This window comes from Equus quagga, chromosome 17, assembly GCF_021613505.1.
Source record: "Equus quagga isolate Etosha38 chromosome 17, UCLA_HA_Equagga_1.0, whole genome shotgun sequence".
Lineage (NCBI taxonomy): Eukaryota > Metazoa > Chordata > Mammalia > Perissodactyla > Equidae > Equus > Equus quagga.
This window is the reverse complement of record NC_060283.1, coordinates 43,113,455-43,133,361: the sequence shown is the minus strand read 5'-3', so window position 1 is coordinate 43,133,361 and position 19,907 is coordinate 43,113,455. Positions and strand designations below refer to the sequence as shown.

Below are 19,907 nucleotides of genomic sequence, written 5' to 3'. Positions count from 1 at the left end.
TTGTTCACTGAGCTCTATTAATGAGTCAATCGAAAGATGAATACATGAGTACTAAGCACTCGCCTGGGTTATTTCCTTCTGTCTTCACAATAATAATAGTTAAACATAATAAATATATATAGATAAATAAAATAAATATAATAGTTCTAGAGGTACTATTACACTCTTAAATTACAGATAAAGAAAGCAAAGCTGGAAAATATGAGATAACTGGCTCCAGTTTTCACTGCGTCAAAGAGGCAGTAATAGAATTCAGGACAGTTTAACTCGGCTTCAACTAATAGATGGCTTTTATGGAAGTCTTAGGGAAGTTAACTTTCCTCCCAGTGATCATCTCCATCTCTTGGCAGGCAGGAGGATTTCCCTTTAAAACACACAGATTTCCTTCAGCATCCCTAAGGCATCTTTAGGGAGTCTGGAGCCATCTAACCATTAAATGTATTAAGGGCATTAGTCAGCATCCAGCATAGTTTTCTCTCAACCTCCTTCTCTCCCTAAACTCAGTAAGTGAAGACTGCGATGTGCCAGCCAAACTGATGTGGCCTGAAACTTTTCTGAAATTTCACCTAGACCTTTTTATACGATGACTAATTTCAGGATGCACATTCGTTTTATTGGAAAGTTCTCACCGTTCCTATATTCTTCCACCTCACTTTCCTCCTCTAAGTGCTCAGATGCAGTGAGAAAGTCTTCCTCAATTGAAGACAAGGAACAGTTTGTGTCATCCTCCACTTTCAAGACGTTTGTTTCCAGGTGGAGCTGCCGCTCCTGCACCAGTTCCAGACCGATCAAAAATTTGTTGATTTCAAAGATGATGCAATTGGTACTGTTTGGTCTGTTCCCTCTTGCACACTGGACCAAGCAGATATCTGGCAGCAAAGGACACTGAATGCAGAGAGAAAAAAAGGCATTTATTAAAAGAGAAAATAAAAAACCATTGCCTCTGACCTTTCTTCTTCCACTAATACCTCCTGTTAGAAAGAGTGGGAACCTTTAAAATATTTGGAATATTTCCTGGGCTTATATTGAGGAACTGATTGAAAAAACTTCAAGGGATGTTTGGGAACACAGAGTACCTAGAAAAAGTTTGACTTAGGGGAAAGTGGACCAGTTGTTTCACATTTTTGTACTTTCCTTTCAAAGCAAAAATTGCACTGAGCAAAGTTAAACAGGCCAGGAAGACTTATTCAAAGGTATTAAAATAGGGGAGAGAGGCAGAATGAAGTTGGGTCACAACCACTGAAACAAAAAGGAATAGGGTTTTAAGAGCTGGTGTAGGAGGATTGTAGGCCATCTGTATTTGCTAATTGGCTTTACTCAAAAGAAAAGTAAATTTTCTTGTATCTTCATGGCAGGAGGTAGTTTTGCAAATTGGAATGAGGTGTCCACTGAAGTTAGGCTTCCGTCCTTCCACTCTGATAGGAGCACTATCTTCTTTGATAATTATATTTCAAAGAGATGATTCTTAGGTCTTTGAGAAAGGCATCCCTGGGCTGTAAAACTGGAAAGAGGCTTTTTTTTTTTTTGCTGGGGAAGATTTGCCCTGAGCTAAAATCTGGGCCAATCTTCCTCTACGTTTAGTATGTGGGCTGCCAGCATATCATGGCCTCTAACAGAGCGGTGTAGGTCTGCGCCCGGGCACTGGGCAGAGAAATAATTTATAGTGATAAGTTTTATAAAGTAAATTTTCTCAAAAAAGGGAGGTCAGGGCCTAGGGTTAGGAAGAAGGCTGTCTAAAACTTAATGTTAAGGCCATCTTGGGCCCGCTTCTTGACTAAACTGAGTCCCAGTTTCTCAGACCAATATCTTTTTCTGCGTTGGTGATATTCAGTAAAACCTCTGCCACGATTTCAGAAGTGTGTCAAGTGTTCTATCAAGTACAGTTAGAAGTGATCATTTGTGTTGCTCATCTGAAAAAAACAGCCAAAATGTGATTTAATGAAATCCACGTGAAGTGAATTAATTATCTCTAAAACATCAGTGTATGGGGATAGCAGTGATAAGAAGGCCCAAAATATTGAATGGTGTCCCAGTGAAACCTATTAATTGTGTTCAGTTCCGGGGTTACAGATCATATTCCTCTTCTCCACTACACGTCTTCACTACTCATTCTGTTGTTCACTAGAATAGCAATGAAAATGTTTCAATTGCTTGCACACAGATTACCAGTAAGTTACAAACATGTCTGGTTCATCAGGGTTTTCGTTTTTATAAGAGGACCAATATGCTGATTTATAGTAATTTTTAAGAGAAAATTCATTGAATGGAAATGAGAGTTAATGGGTAGGGGGAAGCTAAATAAATTCATCCCAAAGTAGAATCTGAAATGTTTGGGAAAAATGTTTTATGTTTAAATGTTCACCTTACAAAAATTATTTAAATCACATGCTTACCTGTGGTTGGAGTTAATTGAGTCTAATCCTAGTTAACTCGCCATTTTGGAATCCTGGGCTCTGAACATTCATGTGTGTGAGTGGTGAGTATGTGCGCATGCAGAGGAATACGTACATATAGACATTCAAACTGTACTTCTGAAAGCAGCATATCTTCTTCTTACAAAAATATCGCTTATAAATCTCTTTGATTGGATATTATAATTAAAGTAATTCCAGGAGAAATGATTATAAAATGAAAAATTCTATCATTCTCCATGGAGTCCAAGGGTCCATCCCCCAGGGGCTCAGAAATAGCGTTCATCAATGTGCTTACGTGATTAAGTCTGTTTTTCAAGAAAAATGGTCCATAACCTTGCTTTTCAAAGTGTAGGTTGTGGACCAGCAGCCTGGGCGTCACGTGGGCACTTGTTAGTAATGCATAATCTTAGTCCCCACCCCAGATCCACTAAATCAGAATCTGCATTTTCAATGAATCTCTGGGAGATTTCTACACCCATCGACACTCGACAAGTACTGGTCTATAGATTTTATGAAATTCATAAAGAGTCTGCAACAACCCCCCCCAAATGGTGACGAACTGCTGTTATAGAGTAATAGTAGCTGGCTTAATTTTCTTTTCACTGAATTCAGATATAATACACAAAACTGAAATTTACCAGCTACTTTCTAAGTGCCTATTACATGCAAGGTATGCTGGGAGGGGCAAACAAGACTCACAATTGTCCTGGGGTGGAGTACCATACACTGCCCAGTGGTTCAGACATGAATAAAAACAATTATAAAGTTGAACCACAGGAAGTTGCCATATTTGCAGGTCAAAATGATTGCATATTGGTCATTTCACATCATCTAGATTAAATATATATAACATAAGGTAAAATGTGGCAGGAATCAAAAGAATATTAACAAAGCAATATGAAAGTTAAGTAATACTTCAAGATAGACTTAGAGCAATCATATTATTCAATGTGGAATGCTACAGAGCTATGGTTTTTGTAGCCAGATAACATTTTCTTTGCAATCTTCTTGAAAGTTAATAAACATCCTGGGAGTCTTAGGTAAATGAAGTTTAAACAATATAGCCTATAAAATAATTGCAGATATTATTATAAAATTTTTATGGTAGTCTATTAGGTACTTGGCATTTCTTATTACCTCTGATGCAAATAATTTTCTATGAGGTTGGTGGTGCTATTGCTCTCTTGCGGATGAGAAATCAGAGCCACAGAAAGGCTAACTGGTCCTTTCAAGGTCACACATATAGAAATTGGAAGAGCCAGCCTTGCAATCCAGGTCTGTTGGGCTCCAATTCCTGTGTCCTTTCCAATTCTCCCCATGGTCCAATAACAAAGATCCAATGTCCACAGAAGATATGCAATTTGGTAAAGATGATGGGTTGTACCTAGACCTCCTCAAACTCAAAGTATGCTCAGTAAAATTATGTGTTCATTTCATAGCAAGGACAGCCACAGGAGTAGATCTTATTACTGTACATAATAAACATCTCAGAAAAATTTCCTTCTGTAGAAAAATAATTGATTTTACTTACGTTTTCCACTTAGTATTTGACTTGACTGTTGACTATTGTAATGATCGTGTTTCTTAAGACTTTTTAAGAGTCTTATCCTAAGACTCTGCTAAGAACAATTCGAGGAAGGAAAAGGTAACTGTCATGCCTCCTCCTCATCTCTGTCTCACTGGTGTGTATTCATTAGTCTTTTGAAACACATATGCATGGATAGTTGGGCATATGTTTTTATATATTTAGTAATATTCATAAGAAAGAATGTCTGAGAAGATGCCAGGCTGTAAGTAGGCAGCTCCATGAAAGCAAGATGTCTGACTTATTTACTGCCACATCTTCAGCATCTAGACAGGGCTTAACTTTCAGGAGGTGCACAATAAATACTTGTTGAATGAATGAGGGATGTTATGAATATTTTCTTACATTTTTCCAATTGTATAATTTAATTGTAAAATAATGCAGCAACATAAAAAAGCAATAGAGTTATTTGTTGAAGCACAAAGACATGAATAAACAAAGAGAAAACTGCTCATAGATAACAAAATTCCTCAAGAAGCAGAAAAGGCACTTCCTCCATTAGCCTTGCATCAATATTGTACTTGTCTTGCTTGAAAGAGCCCAGCCAGTATGTAAATAGATGATTACTCCTGTTCTTAGTACTCTACTCTGCTACTTTATTTTGCTTTAAATAACATTTCTTTCTCCTTCATCTTCCTTCAGTTTTTTTGTATGGATAGAAAATAAAACTTTGCATTTGAATATCCTCCGCACTTCTCAAGGTGCTTTCATATTATTTCATTAAATCACTGTGACTTGTTTCCGAGAATGTAGAAAAGTATTTTTTAAAATCTCCCTCTTGTAGAGTAGGAAATCAAAGTTAAGAGAAGTAAGGTAATTTGTTACCTGGACTACTGAAAATTTTAGGCTGATTGTCAAAAATCTTCTTCTGCATTGTAATTTCCTGGGTCAAAGGTGCCAAGTAGCTTGTTGATTCTCTTCCACACAGGGGCAATGGGGACATGAGCTATGCCCTTGGGACTGATTTAGACCTCTCCACTTAACCCAGCTCAAGTTGCCTCTGCCAATATCTTCATCCTTCCTTATGGATTAACAGATTGCCAATTTTAATGGGGCAAGGCAGCCAAACAGAGAATATCCCTAAATGTGTACGTACTTGCTAAGATGGGATTTAGCATTGATATGCTGCCCTAACATTGCTGGTCTATTAAAACATATGGATTGTGGTACCTACAAAATGATGTAGGCCTTTGGGAGATTGTAGAGGGTGAAGTGATACATAGGAAGTGATGGAGACTCTTGAAATAAAGAAGAATGAAATGTTTAAGAGTGTTATAGTTCACAGGCAATTCTTCATAGCTCTTAGGAAAAGTACGCAGATTTGAACATGGTTTGGTGGATGATCTTTAATGAGTCCTGGGCAATTTGACTCTTTTGACCCTAATGAATGTCTGTGTTACTTTTGTGAGCCAACATCGTTCACCCTTCTTCTGGTTCTCATATGCTGTGAGATGCCATTTTCTGGCCCACTCACAGTCCAAGTACTTCACATGCGGTAATTCACCTCCAGCTCCAGAGGTAATCATCTGATGCAGGCCTGGCCAATCCGAACACTGCATTCCTCAGGCCATAGGGATTGGTTCAGAAATGGGCATGTGACACATGAAAGCCAACAGAACACAATGCAATGTTTGCTAGGAGCCACTTGGAAGAGTCATTCACTCTTGCTCAACTTGAACCTAAAGGGATATCGTCTCCTTGCAGGAAGAGCTTGTCTCATGATGAGGAAAATGGAGAAAGCAGGAAAGAGGCCACAAGAGAAAATCCATGTCCTGATGACATTGTGCAAGTCCCTGTATCTAATCCAGCCACTGGAGTTTTTAGTTACATGAGAAAATACATTCTCTTTGTGTTTAAGCCATTGTTCTGTCATGTTTAATTAGGAATCTTCACAGGCCTAGTGCAGAAGTACTCTTAAAACTCAGGTGTGAAAATTGCTTTTGGTCATCATGGTTTTGCCTAATGTAAAGAGAGGGCACTTAGACCCATTTCTGTGTTCTCTTTTTAGACAATTAATTTTCTCACAAGGAAATGTGCTATTAGACTGACTGTGAAGAATTTTGTTCTAGTCTTGATTAGCAAATTGTAGATTTTTATGAAGCATCTGGAGTAGAGCAAGAAATAGTGAGTGGGCTTCTGAGATTTTTTATATTTAGATGCATTGAAGAATAAAAGAAGATTTTAAAATTTTCCAGCAAAACTAAAACTCAAGAAAGAACAATTTGGAGGAAAACAAATGCTCATTATTTTAATCTGTAGCTGTGTCATGTATCACTATCAAGTATTTTATTTGAGAAAATTAGCAATCTCTTATACAATATGCCTTTAGAAATATTTTATATATTTTCCTATAAATTGATTAAACAATTTGAAATAGTTTTAGTTTTCTTCAAATAGAGAGTGTTATAATGATTTATTTAACAACAATGAACACCAGTGCATTGAATGAGAATAATAGTATTTTAATTCCTACTTTATTTCTAGTAACATTCGCTTCGGCTGGGAATTTTATTCTTTGGGCCCAGCAAACTCCCGTTCCATCCTTGCGGCTGCTATCCTGTATTTATTAGGTTGGCTGGTTTGGAGTATCCCAAGAAAGAAATAACATGCAGAAAGAAGAAATTGTGGTATTCTGGGACAACATGGTATAAATTAGAATTTTGGCATTATTCCTGAGACAGAAGACAATCTGGTTTTTGATTATCCAGTAGATTTGTAGAAAACCAAGCTAACCAATCAATGCCTAGTGTGTCTGCTCTAGGTTAAGTGTAATTTAGCACCATGAACTTGAGAAGATAATAAATGTTAGGAGTTGATGTAAGGGAAGCTCTGTCAAACTCTAAGTGGAATTATTTAGGAGAAAAACAAATGAAGACTATCCTTGACTACAAAGACACTTTTGATCCTTATGCTATGGGAGCTTATGTGTAGCATCTATCTGAGGTTCACACTGATTGTGTCGAGAGCTAACGACAGATAACTTACCACTAGCGAATACCTTAACAAGAGCTTATATTACTTACCTGTGAAACTTCAAAATCTGCCTGGAGATTTCCAGATGTTAACCCACTTAGGAGGACAATTTCGTTTTCTTTTGGCTGTTGGACATTCATGGAGTTGATAAGTTTTGGAAGATCTGGTGAAACGTTGACCAATTTCTGTAGAGCAAAAATCTTTATTAGTTTAGATGATTTCTTTTCCACTTTCAAAATACTACCCCAAAACTATTTTGCTTGCAAAAATAATATACTCGTATAATCACTCATGCTATAGATTACTTAATCTACCATGATTATTACTAGAAGAGATTGTATAAAATTGAAGCATAAAGCTTTAGACTGGAATAGGAAATTTCTTAAACATAAGCCTTAAAAACTTTTTAGTTCTAAACTTTCCAAAGTAAACATTCAATAATTACTGTCACACACAGGTATAAGTAACAGTTTTGGAAATTCTTTTCTTTTAAGACCTTGAATAAGAGACTTGACTAATAATCATCTATTCTAATAAAGTCAATAATAATAATATTAATAATAAAATAACTACCAACATTGATTTTGTTCTATGCACTAGGCACTATGCTAAATACTTTCCATATATTACATCTTACTACATTTAAACCCCACAACAACCCTATATGGATTAGGTACTTCTATTACTTCCTTTTTACACTTAAGTAGCCTGAAACCCAGAGAATAAGATTAGTTCCTTGAACAAGTTTATGTATTTAAATCAGTGCCATTGTGCCTGCTCTTAGGCACAGAAGAAGATTGTCTCAAATCACTCACAAAAATTCTTCAAATACACAGTTCTTAAGATGCAATTTGCTTTGGTCTTTCTTGTTCTCTCTTTGATGGACTTTGCACCGTAATTCCGTCAAATAAAACCACATGTTTATTTCTTTTGAAAACAAATCCCTCCAGTGCTACACAGGTGAATGATATTTGGAATTCAGTGGAAATCTATAATGGATAATCTGTATGGGGAATAGGGTTTGAGGAGCTTCAGGTGCAGCATTGTCAAGAAAAAATATTGCAGGAGGAAGTGAGTAATTGCAGGTCTACTGTTCTGAGATGATCAAGTTGCAAATAGTGTACTGCTATGCAATAAACACCACATAGCGTTTATACCAAATAGTAGGTCAAACCATTTTCAGCTATGGACATGAAATGATAATCATGTCACACCACTTAATTCTTCCCATTGTACCCACAGGCTCTGGTTCCAAAGGACTGAATGAACCTTCAAGTTCTTGCATGTTGTCAAGGATTTCCATCAGGAGCCTCACAACCTTGGATGACCTTAGACTATTTAGCTACTGTAGAGGGTAAAAAGTTTGAGCCCTAGATGAGTTCAGGGCTGAGAAACCAAGGTTAGAGATAAAACATTTGATGAAAGCAGCAGGAAGGAGCAAACCTGAGAGCCAGAAGGAAGGGCTGGCGGGTATGAAGCAGGTTTTGGAAAAGTCATCTCAGACAGGACGTTTGAGAGTGGAGAAGGGCAGAATGGAAAAAGCCACTGAAAGGCACTGGTGGGCAGGAGAAAGCGCCTGCTTGGAGAGCAGCCCTGTCTACCTGAGAAAGCAAGTTTCACAAATATACAGAGGCAAACTGTGAAAAAGGGGTCAGGGAAATAGGCTGTGATGAAACCATCCAATTAAAGAGTCTCCTACAAAATGAGCATCATTTACAGATGAAGTCACGTTGGTTCTCTCCTCAGTTCAGCCAGCCCTCATAGCGCACTCCCGGAGACTTGAGCTCCAAGCATTACCTGCTGCAGGTGCTCCGTGTTGCACTCATCCTTGTTCACATCCAGGTTCACAAAGCAGACCTGGGAAAGAGGGCAAACACTGTGATAAGTCAAATCTCAAACACATCACATAGGCGAACATTACTATGGGCAATCAGTTGGAAGTGGGGAGAAGAAAACACAAGGAAAAGTTTCAAGGAGGTGAGGTTGTTCTTGATTAGGATTTTGGTGGATCGGGAATGAGGTGGACATCTCTGGTGGGTCGGCTAGCTCGAGTGGTACTTGGAGTTGGGAAAATACAACATACTGTAAAGAAACAGGGAGGAAGGGAGTCTGATTACAGCACAGGCCTGAGAAAGAGAAGGATTAGAAATGAGATCTCAGAAGGTGCATGTTGAACGAGATCATGCAAATGAGGTTCTACAATATTTTGCCAAAAATCATTGAAAGGTTTTTATTCTGAACAAATTGATTGGATCATAAAAAACTGAAAACATTAATTATCTGGACATTTAGTCAGATGCTTGGACTTAAGTACATGCCTGCAAGCCTAGGGGGTCTTCTGATTTCAGTTAGCTGTTTCGGGTCATGTTTTCTCAGAGTCCATACTTTTTCTTTTTAAGGTTAAAAAAACTTAATTGAAAGATTTTGGGAAAGACTTTAAAGCTAAAATAGTTATATGTTGCTAAGGAGTAAAGCTCACTACTGTTTACTCTCATATCATGGGATATTTCCTCGGCTTATAATATCCTTGCAGTGCATCCCTGAGATACAATATCTGCTTGTTAGGAATAACTTGATGGGCATTTGGGGGGAAGGAAGGACATGAAATGCCACCCACACTCTCATTCAGAGGTTCTCTTCCCTTGGGTTAGTAAGATGGGTAAATAGCGAGGAATTGGGCTTGAGCCCCTTTGTGGACAGTGCAAATGCAAGCACAGACGTTGGTGGTACTTGGCAGGGGTTCATGATCTAGAGCAGTTGGAGAATATTCATATAAAAATTGACACTTTACCTTTGGAAAATTGGTTCAATGTCCACTAGTGCTCCGGGACTTTTAACAACATGCAGCTGGATGGAGGTTACTGAATTGATTAGACAATTTTCCAATCACCTTAAAGAAAGGTGCGTTACCTTGCCCCTGGGCATCACAGGCTCTTAATATCTTATATCACAGTGGGAGAGGGCAAAGCAGAGACCAAAGAAAGGCATCTATAGTACAGATGGTCCCCGACTTATGGTGATTTGACTTACAATTTTTTGACTTTACAGTGGTGCAAAAGCCACACACATTCAGTGTAAACCGTACCTGGAATTTTGAATTTTGCTCTTTTCCTAGGCTAGCGGTATGTGGTACAATCCTCTCGTGATGCCGGGCTGTGGTAGTGAGCTGCAGCTCCCAGTCAGCCAAGCGATCATGAGGGTCAACAACCGATACACTTACAACCCTTCTGTACCCATCCCGTTTTTCACTTTCAGTACAGTGTTCAATCAGTTATATGAGATAGTCAACACTTCATCGTAAAATAGGCTTTGTGTTCGATGACATTGCCCAACTGTAGGCTAATGTAAACGTTCTGAGCACATTTTACGTAGGCGAGGCTAAGCTAGGTGTATTAAATGCCTTTTCAACCTATGATATTTTCAACTTACGATGGGGTATATCAAGATTTAACCCCATTGTAAATCAAGGAAGACCTGTAATGATTTATCTGCCCTCCAACATTGTCTTTAGTTCTCTGAAGATGAACTTTCTTTTCATTCCCTCTGGGCTGCAATATGAAACTGTTTACATTTGGAGGAAACCCTCCATACTTGCTGGCTGGGCCAAGACTGGAACAAAGCAAGACATAGGCCAACGACTTGCTCACATTTGGTGCATATATCTTTCTATATCTTGTTGGTAGGCAATGAACCAGGTTTTTAGGGCCTGTGTACATACAATTTTGGGAGAAATCCTTTAAGAAAAAGAATAACAAAGTTGAAAATTCTAAATTAGGTGTGAAAGTGAATATTCATTTATTTAGAAAGAGAAAAGAAATCACAACAAATACCAAATTTAAAAAGGCTGACAAATACCACAAACACGATAACTTCCAGGAAAAGGATATTTTAACTAACCAACTGCCCAATACACCTCCATAATACTTTTTCCCTATGTTTTTGGTTCCATACTCTTTGATTGTGTGTTTATATGACAGCAGTTTTATAACATAATTTTCTCTAGAGAGAATAGAAAGATAATTCAGTCTTACTTTAATATTGTTGATTTTTTTTCAGTTTTGCAAGCTTTTATTGATAATATCTTATTCATTTTCCAGGTTGATGTCAAATTTAGTGGGAAATCACTGTAAAATTTCTTTCATATGTGAGTTGTTATAGGCATACTCATTACTTATAATACTGTTACTGGTTTGTGCTCTACAAACATAAGAATTTGGATAAATTCTCTTTTGTTTGATTCTCATTGAAAAAGAAAAAGAAATGCATGGTGCAGTTATAATTTTCAATGTTGTATTATCAAATAAATTCCCTCCAGGAGAGAACTTCTGTGTTGACCAAGCATCAGTGAGAACCCAATTTTGTATTTATAATTTCACATGTTTGATGAGTGGAAGAATTTCCACAGACTAGCTTCTGGCACATAAACCTTGTTTTCTCTCCACTGTCTATGTATTTCTGGTGTTGGGGATGGTGGGACATGCTCACATTGTGAAACTGTCTCTGACCTGACACCTTCATGTCACGACATCTGGTTGAGTTGTCCCTGTTAACAGTAGGAGTATTCCTGGAAGCCATTCCTACAATTGGATGGCTAGCAATCACTTAACTATACATGAGAGTGATCTCAAGCCACATAAACATATCTCATGTAAACACAGCTTCACTCAGTTTCCCTTAAGCCAGACCCCACACATGTCTGTGTTCACTCCACCGACTCTCAACATAAGGGGAGATAAGATGCTGAATGGAAAGAGACAGTTGTAGTTAAAATATCTTCCTTTTGAAAATTTTGCAGAAACATATATAACCATGTGAGCACATTGCTAAGACCCCTCTCAGGGCCCTGGGAGTGGGGCCTGTGCACCTGAGGAGTCCTGAATTTAAAGCTTTGATGGTTTTACAGTAAATCCACTTCATGGTGAAATCGTCCATGTAATGGGATGGCTTTCTGCATATGTTCACTCTCTACGACCTTGGGCTCTTTCCTTGAGATTTAGGCCTCCACGAATGCTGAACTCCAAGTGGAGAATATAAGACAGGCCTCTGTCTAGAAGAGCTGGGGAATGGTGGGTATGGGGAGGGGTTTGTGTAGTTTGATGAGGGGATTAGCTTTACATCTCTGAGGTGTATGGTCTTGGCGCTGGGTGCTGAGAAGACAATTTTAGGTACTGTTCTTGCTCTCAGGGAGTTCTGGTGTGTCTGGAGGCAGAACAAATTCCTAAAACTATGAAGAACATTATGAAGTATTATAGGAGTGACAGGCTTATTTGCTGGAGAAGGAAGTTGGGAGAATGGAGTCAATCACAAAGGGCATGGCAGAGAAGGCTGGATTTGAGGTAAGCTTGGCAGCACACATCAAAGAGCAGAAGAGGGAAAATGGCACAATAAATGGATGACTTTTCCCTGATCAGCACCTGTTGAGCAATGGTAAGAGGCTGTGAATAAAGCACAAGGTCAGCAGAGGGAGAAAACAGAAGGTGGGAAGTCCAAGGCCAGAGGCACTTCCCAGAGGAACTCTGGAAGTGAGATCAAAGCTGGTGGGCAAAATGCCTTTCTTTCTACACAATGAAGACTCTGGGCATAATTCAGCAGATTTTAAAAGAGTTGAATGAAAGAGGAAATCACAATATTATGATACACTACCTGTGCAATAAACGTTGAGAGAGACCCAAGGGTTAGAATTAGGCATCTCCCTCTCTGTGAGGGAAGCTGCTCTCATGTTACTACAGGAGGTTACAAGGAAATTTTCGGTAAAGGGGAAGTTGAAATAAAGTTTCTAGGGGGCTAGCGTGAGTGCTATGTGTGACTAAAATATTAAAGCCTGGAAGATTCTGCATTACGGTTCAATGGGCTGTGTATTGAAAGGGGTCCCTCAGAGTCTGGAGAAAATGCTGTGGGTGGGGAGGCCAAGGATGTATGTCTCAGATATCAGCCAACTGGGGATAAGAAGTAACTGGTCTGTGTTGACTCTTCATCTCAATCTGGAGTGATGCTATTCGGTTATCTGTGAAATGCCCAAATGCTCAAGTCCAAATATGCCAAATGACCCAGGGAAGGATTTTTTTTAAAGTATGTGTATTTACTTAATCACCTTTTTTCTTAGACAGAGTCTGTTTTCCTTCAGCCTCACTGGATTGTGAGTTCATGAGCACAGACCCCTTTCATCACTGTATTCTTAGTGCTTAGCATAGCCTGGCATTTGAGAGATGCTAATAAATGCTTGTTGATAAATGTGTATGCATGAGTGAAGCGGAAGCACTGTCTCAGATGATGGGTGTACCACAGAGGGACACTCGTAATAATTATTTCCCTTATTTATGCAGTGAATCCCAATGTAGTCAATAAACAAAGTTTTCTTCCAATAAGGACATAAGGGGATATATAGAGAAGTTGGAGGAGAATTAACTGGGTTAATGTTAATCCAGCATTGGTACTGTTTAAAGTATTTTGACTGGGCTTTGTCTCATGAATAAGGATTTGTTAAAAAACAGAAAAAGGCAAAATATTGAGGACCATAATTGGTAATAAAGACATAAAAGGTATTAAGGGTTTTCTTAGAATGGAAGCTCCTTTCTGTTCAGGTAAAATTCACTCGTGTTGTGTCTGCACACGTTCTTGCTCAGACCATCTGCAGACGTGTTCTGCCAAAGCAGATGGAAACAGCCTCACTGAGAGAACACAGACACCTTTTTTCTTACCTACTTAACAAAGCTAATTTTGTGGTTGCACACAACTTTTAAATTCAAATGCCTCTCTTCTGTCATTATTATGGTTTTAAAATGGAATGTGGAAGTAAGTATCACTGAGAAAATGATGCTGCTCTATGACTTTGCCTTTTACACAATCTAATAAAATATTCTTTGAAGTTATTTATAGGTAGTAAAAATTGGAACATAGACATTTTTATGGACATAAAAATTGTCCATAGACAATATGTTGTTTTCTCTGTTTGGTATTGTAGGTTATTTAGTCAAGAAATCGCAACTATTTATTTTACTTATAAGTCCCTTTTCATACATGGAGAGCCATGTAAGCATGTTTGAAAATAAAATTTCACTATGAATATAATATATATCTTGTATTCACTATATTATATATAAGATACATAATATTTCACTAGTGATATAAAATGTATTTTGGTGAAAGGCTACTGTGAGAAAGAGGTTAACATTAAAACCTAGTAAAACAAACAAGAAAAACAAATAATTTAAGTGAACTGTAATTCATAGCAACTTTTGTGAGTTAACTGTCTTTAATAAATAGTTTTATTTCGATACAAATTAAGTCAGACTGAGACAGGAACCAGCCTAATGAGACAGGGCCATCTGCAAGGCCCTGGCCTAACAAGATAAGGCCCTAACAAGATTCGCCTTAACCAATCTGCAAGCTGGGAGAATCAGAGAGAGGCCACCAAGATCCACATTCCACAGCCTTGGGACTTTCCTGGGTTCACGCATGTGCCCTAGCACCCAGGAGTCCACTGAAGGTGACCCTAGACCCATTAGCATAGTAAAAATCACAGCCAGGGATGGAGAGCTAGCATGTCGCATGTTGAACAACAGCGCAGGTGCAAGGAAAACCCACCTCTACATGCCACGATGAGGCATTCCTCCCAGCCTTTGCCTAATAAAGCCCCACAATCCTGCTCCCTAAGGAGATAGGTCACCTGCCTCTTTCTTTTCTGCACTGACTCCCTTGTGCCTCTCCTGTGCACAAGCTGAAAAACTTTTACTCTTCCACTCCCGTTTGCTTGTCTCTTGATTTCCATCCTGGGGGACAATAAGAACCCAATGTGCTGGTAACAAGACAAAAACAATACTATATTGTCACATAAAAATTCAGGTTTGACTTTTTGAATTGAAATCACAGGAAAAGTACTGATGATCATTGCCGGGGTAAAACTCAGATTGGATGCCGACAGTTTTATTTTTTCACGTATTCATTTTAGTCAACATCTTTGAGTGTTCAGCGAGTCGAACGCAATAGTTGAGAAATGCCGTTGCATTATGCATACACTATGGGCAATTCACTGTGCAAGAGGCTAGGTGACAAAGGGGGTTTTAGCCCAGGATGTGGGACCTCTGTTTTCCTCTGCTGGGTATGTTTTTCATCTCCCCTGAAGTCCAGCTAAAACCTATGAAGGAAGTCATTTTTATGGAGATCCTGCTTAGAAAATGTTAACAAAAAGCATGATGTCAAATTGGCTTTAAAATCCAGGCATTTGAATGTTTGCTATGGTCAAACATATACTTATGCTTTGTCTTAGAAGAAACCCAATTCTTTCTTTCGGCAGCTTCTAACAATGCAGCCATCTGGCCATGTGGAGATAGACGATAGGATCTCTTAATTTGATGGTATTAAAATGCTGATCCACAAATCTTCCAAAGAAAAAAATTGCCTCTTTTCTTCCTCCAACCAAAAGACCTCTGCTGGATTCAGGACCCTGGACCAAAATGATCTTTTAAAGAACATGGCATTTTCTCTGATTAGTACTTTAGGCTGACGATAACTAAAATGGCAATTTATACATCAATGTTGTTATCCCATGCTGCTGTCAGACATTCTGGAACACACTTGACTGTTTGGAATGATGCTGCATTTGTATCCAGTTATTATTGTTTTGAAATGATGGCAGCAATCACACAAAATGAAAATGCAAAGTTTTATTTACACTTGAGACTGTCAAACCTCTCTGCTTTTTCCGATGTCAATATTTTTAAAAATATCTTTGAAACGTTGTTTTGAGGGAAGCTATTCAAGGAGTTTGTGACATGAGACACAGTACAATGTATAGAAATTATTAAACGATGACAGATATTTTAACTAACCATACGTCAAGCCAGTTTTACTGCTAACCTAAAAAATAAATAAAAAATAAGTATGCTACTCAAGATATTATTTATTTTCCCACAATTTTTGTTGTTTTAAAAGACATTTATTTGGGAGCAAGAGGATAAACTTATATACAAGGTCTGATATGCGTTCACCAGATAAAGAACATGTATTTCTTTTAAATTTCCATTTTAAAGACCTGCTTTACTGAGATATAATTCACATACCGTATGACTTATTCATTTAAAGCACATACGCCAATTGTTTTTAATATTTTCACAGAGTTATGCAACCATCACCATGATCAATTTTAGAATATTTTCATCATCTACAAAAGAAACTGTACCTATTAGCAATCAATCTCCATTTCCCCCAAAATACCTTGCCCCAGACAATCACTAATCTGCTTTCTATCTCTATATACGTGCCTGTTTTGGACATTTCATATGACTAGAATCATATATTATGTACCTTTTGGTGACTGATTTAACATATTGTTTTTAAGATTCATCCATGGCATAGTGTGTAAAAATAGTTCATTTGTTTTTATTGTTGCATATTTCGTTGTATGGATATGCTGCATTTTATTTGTCCATTTATCAGTTTATGGATATTTGGGTTGCTTCCAAGGAAATTCTTTTCAAAATCTCCCCTGGTGACTGAGGATTTGGGAAACACAAGATAAGGCGTTTTTTATTTTTTGCAGGGAAGGATTCTCCCTGAGCTAACATCTGTTGTCAACCTTCCTCTTTTTTTTTTCTTCTCCCCAAAGCCCCAGTACATGGTTGTATATCATAGCTGTAAGCCCATCTATTCTTCTGTGTGAGCCACCGCCACAGCAGGGCAACTGACAGACAGGTGGTGTATGATTCTGGGACCGGTAAACAAAGCTGGGCTGCTGAAGTGGTGAGAGCGCCGAACTTTAACCACTAGACCATGAGGGCTGGCTTGAGATAGATTTTTTTTTACTGTAATTTTGTCATCTGTCGTCTCATTGGTGATGAGAGCTTTCTCCTGTCACCTCCTCCTACTGAAGGGGCTGGTCCTAAGAAAAAATGGTGCCCTAGGATGATGGGGGCAGAGATAAGTTAAATTTCCCTTGGAACAGGATTTGGAAATTTTACGTTGTTTCTATGTTAAATTGAAAGGAAAAAATATACAATTGGCTTGGCTCTACTTTCCCTACTTCTCTCACAGATGTTATTTAGATTATTAATACATGAAGAGCTGAGATAAATTTCTGAACTCTCAGGATTCATGCCCTGGGATAGTGTGGGCAAAGAAAAGCCAAATGTTGATCAAATGTCAAGCAGATGAATTATTACAAATATCATGAATGATAGTGGGGAATCTTCTTTTCAGCAGCAAACCTTTGGTTCCTTTTTGATCAAGATGATTTCTCAACTCTCCACTTTGCCTACCGTAATTAAGGTCAGTTTCAGATGAGCCACAGGAATCATCAGCGAGCTTACTAGGGAATATCTTTTTCTGGGGTGCATGGAGCGTGTGTCGGGTGGGGGAGTAGTCAGAGGATTCACATCTTTTGATAGATGAGCAGGACCTCAGGAGGTGGTAGGCGAGATGATCTGTTTGCGGATCCTCAAACACTCATGACTAGAACATGAAATTCTTGTTCATTATCAAGTTAAATATGATGGGTCTACACATCTCACTCTTCAAAGTTTGCCATACTCAAACTGCTTTTTTTCTTTTTATAAGCTTGTGTAACTCTCTTGGATGACTTTAGTTCAAGAGTTTAACCTACTTAATCTGGATAAACATACTCTAGTGAAAGAAGGACAGAGTGAACAGGGCTGTCCCTGAATCACGGAAGCGACGAATAACCCAGATCCCAAAAGTCTGTGAACAACCACAGTCAAAGCACTGACAACAAAGAACTGAGGAAATAAGTAGGCTATGCAGCAAAAATCACCAAATTTTCAAATCTTTAAAAAATAAATCCTACGTTTTCTATGTAGAAGTCACACTTATGGCTCAGAATGTTAAAATTCTGTAAGTTTTGCCAAGTAAAATGGAGGAAATTTAATCTACAGTAAATGACTTATCCATATTGACTCGAACATTGACTGGAACATTCTCTCATCTTTGAGGCACAGTAATGCAGGTGTGAGAGGAGGATGAGCTTTGCCTGCAGACAAACTTAACTTCAAATCCTGGCTCTCATCCAGGGATGACTCCATTCTTTAGTAGTTTGGAGTCTTGATAAACCACAGAAAAAAATGAGAATAATAAAATCTTACTTTGCAGAACTTCTATGAAGATTAAATGAAATATAAAATAAGGAGCATTGGAGCAAATTGGATGACATTTTATTGAATTCTGGGTTATAGTCTATAAAACTGACCTATTTGAAATTGCTGCTCTTAGATTTTTTCATAAAAAGATGGTAGTTTCATAAGATTCAACCTAAATAATTTGAGATAGAATATTTATAAAGAATAGCTATTTCTGAGAATGTAAGACAATTAAAATTTGGCTGCTTGCATTTAATTACTTCCTCTGCTACCCAAATTTTATCTAGTTGGTATAAATATTTGTTTCGGTTTAATTATATAAACATTATTTACTGATAAAAAAACATTATTTTTCTAAACCTCATTTTACTTATGTTTGGAGACTACTATGTAAAAGTACAGAGTGTTCGTTATTTTTCAGGGCTATAAAACATTTACTTAAGAAATGTCTTCCTTCTTGTTCCCAGAGGTGCTTATTATTTAATTCATCTAAATGCATGCCTCTGTTATGGGTGCTGCCTTCATCACGTGTCATAAAACCAGTGGATGCTTGCAACAGACATGAAATAGGGAATCAACTACACATCTGCAAGCAAAAAATTATAATTTACAGCAGGAGTGTAGACATGTTAAATCATCAACCACTGCTTAATCACTATCATTTATTAAGTTCCTAAATACGAATAGTGCTGTTGAGAGCACTTATAGATCTTGAGACAACAGAGTCTCTATTATCATAAAAAAAGATCTTGAATAAGAATGAGTAAATGCCAGCTTTTATGTGTACAGATCAACCCCTTGAACTCAATACATAATTTCAATTTCTTAATACAGTGTATGAAAGGATATATGGGTTCGCTCTATTTTAAACATTTTTTAAAAATCAGTTGAGAATACACTTTTCATCAGTGTTGAAAAGCTAATCAATTAATTCACAAAAATCTTCCTCCAGGCATGATGGCACAATCCAACTTTGACTATGGCATAAGAATGAAATGCTATAGACTTGATAAATCAAACAAAAATATTACGTAGTTTTAAACTTTGTAGAATTTTATGTTTTAACTATTCAACTAAGCTTCCAATAAGGATTATTTCTAATTTCTCATCTTTAAAGTAATAAAATAAAATAAACTTCCAGTGGTTGCCTTTTACCTCTTTTTAAAGTCATATACATTTGTGAAAAGAAAGTGCAAGAGTGTAGAAACTCATGTTTGTAGTCCAAGCTCAAGTATTTTAGAGTGTGTAAAAGGCAATTTAAGCACTTAAAATCACCGAGAATAAATGATAGTGAACTGAATTTTAAAATGCAAATAATTTATCTAAGCTAGACATCCAACTAGCATCTCTCATACTTTCGACAGCCAGACTAATAAATAACTGCTAACTTTACCTCTCCAGGATGTCTCAGTATACCTGAGCAAACTCTTTGTGCCTCTTCAATAGTTGATGTCGCAATCCCATTGGTGTACGTCAAATGTGCGGAAAACCAACGCTCAATAGCCACTACTAAATGCACATCCTGGGCGATGCTACACAGGGAAAGAGAGTGATTATTTTGAAAATTTAGTCTACAAATCAAGCCGGGAAGGGGAAGCAGGTACTTTTCCTTCTTTTGAACAGAACTATCCAGATTGACTGTCTACATTGATGAAAGGCATCAGAAAGTGGTTGTCAGTTTCATTTTATTGGGTCTCTGAGAATCACTCAATTTGGCCTCTCTAGGTCTACATGGGAAGCCATCAGCCCAAGGCATGTGTCCCAATTACTGCCCCTATAGCTTGTATTCTTAGAGCCCTTTAGGGATTCATTAATTTAAAATGTTTTAATAGACTGGCAAGTGGTGAG

At 37.7% G+C, this 19,907-nt stretch overlaps 1 protein-coding gene across 3 annotated transcripts in view; it reads right to left on the bottom strand.

The window, feature by feature from the left end:
- Positions 1 to 19,907, bottom strand: part of SPHKAP (SPHK1 interactor, AKAP domain containing) — a 153,849-nt gene that overhangs the window by 31,451 nt on the left and 102,491 nt on the right. For all 3 annotated transcript variants that reach the window (XM_046643130.1, XM_046643132.1, XM_046643131.1), the window contains 3 exons: positions 8,770 to 8,829; positions 7,023 to 7,157; positions 630 to 885 (listed from right to left, as the gene is read on the bottom strand). In XM_046643130.1, coding sequence (XP_046499086.1) covers positions 630 to 885; positions 7,023 to 7,157; positions 8,770 to 8,829 — 451 coding nt within the window. The remainder of the gene's footprint in view (positions 1 to 629; positions 886 to 7,022; positions 7,158 to 8,769; positions 8,830 to 19,907) is intronic.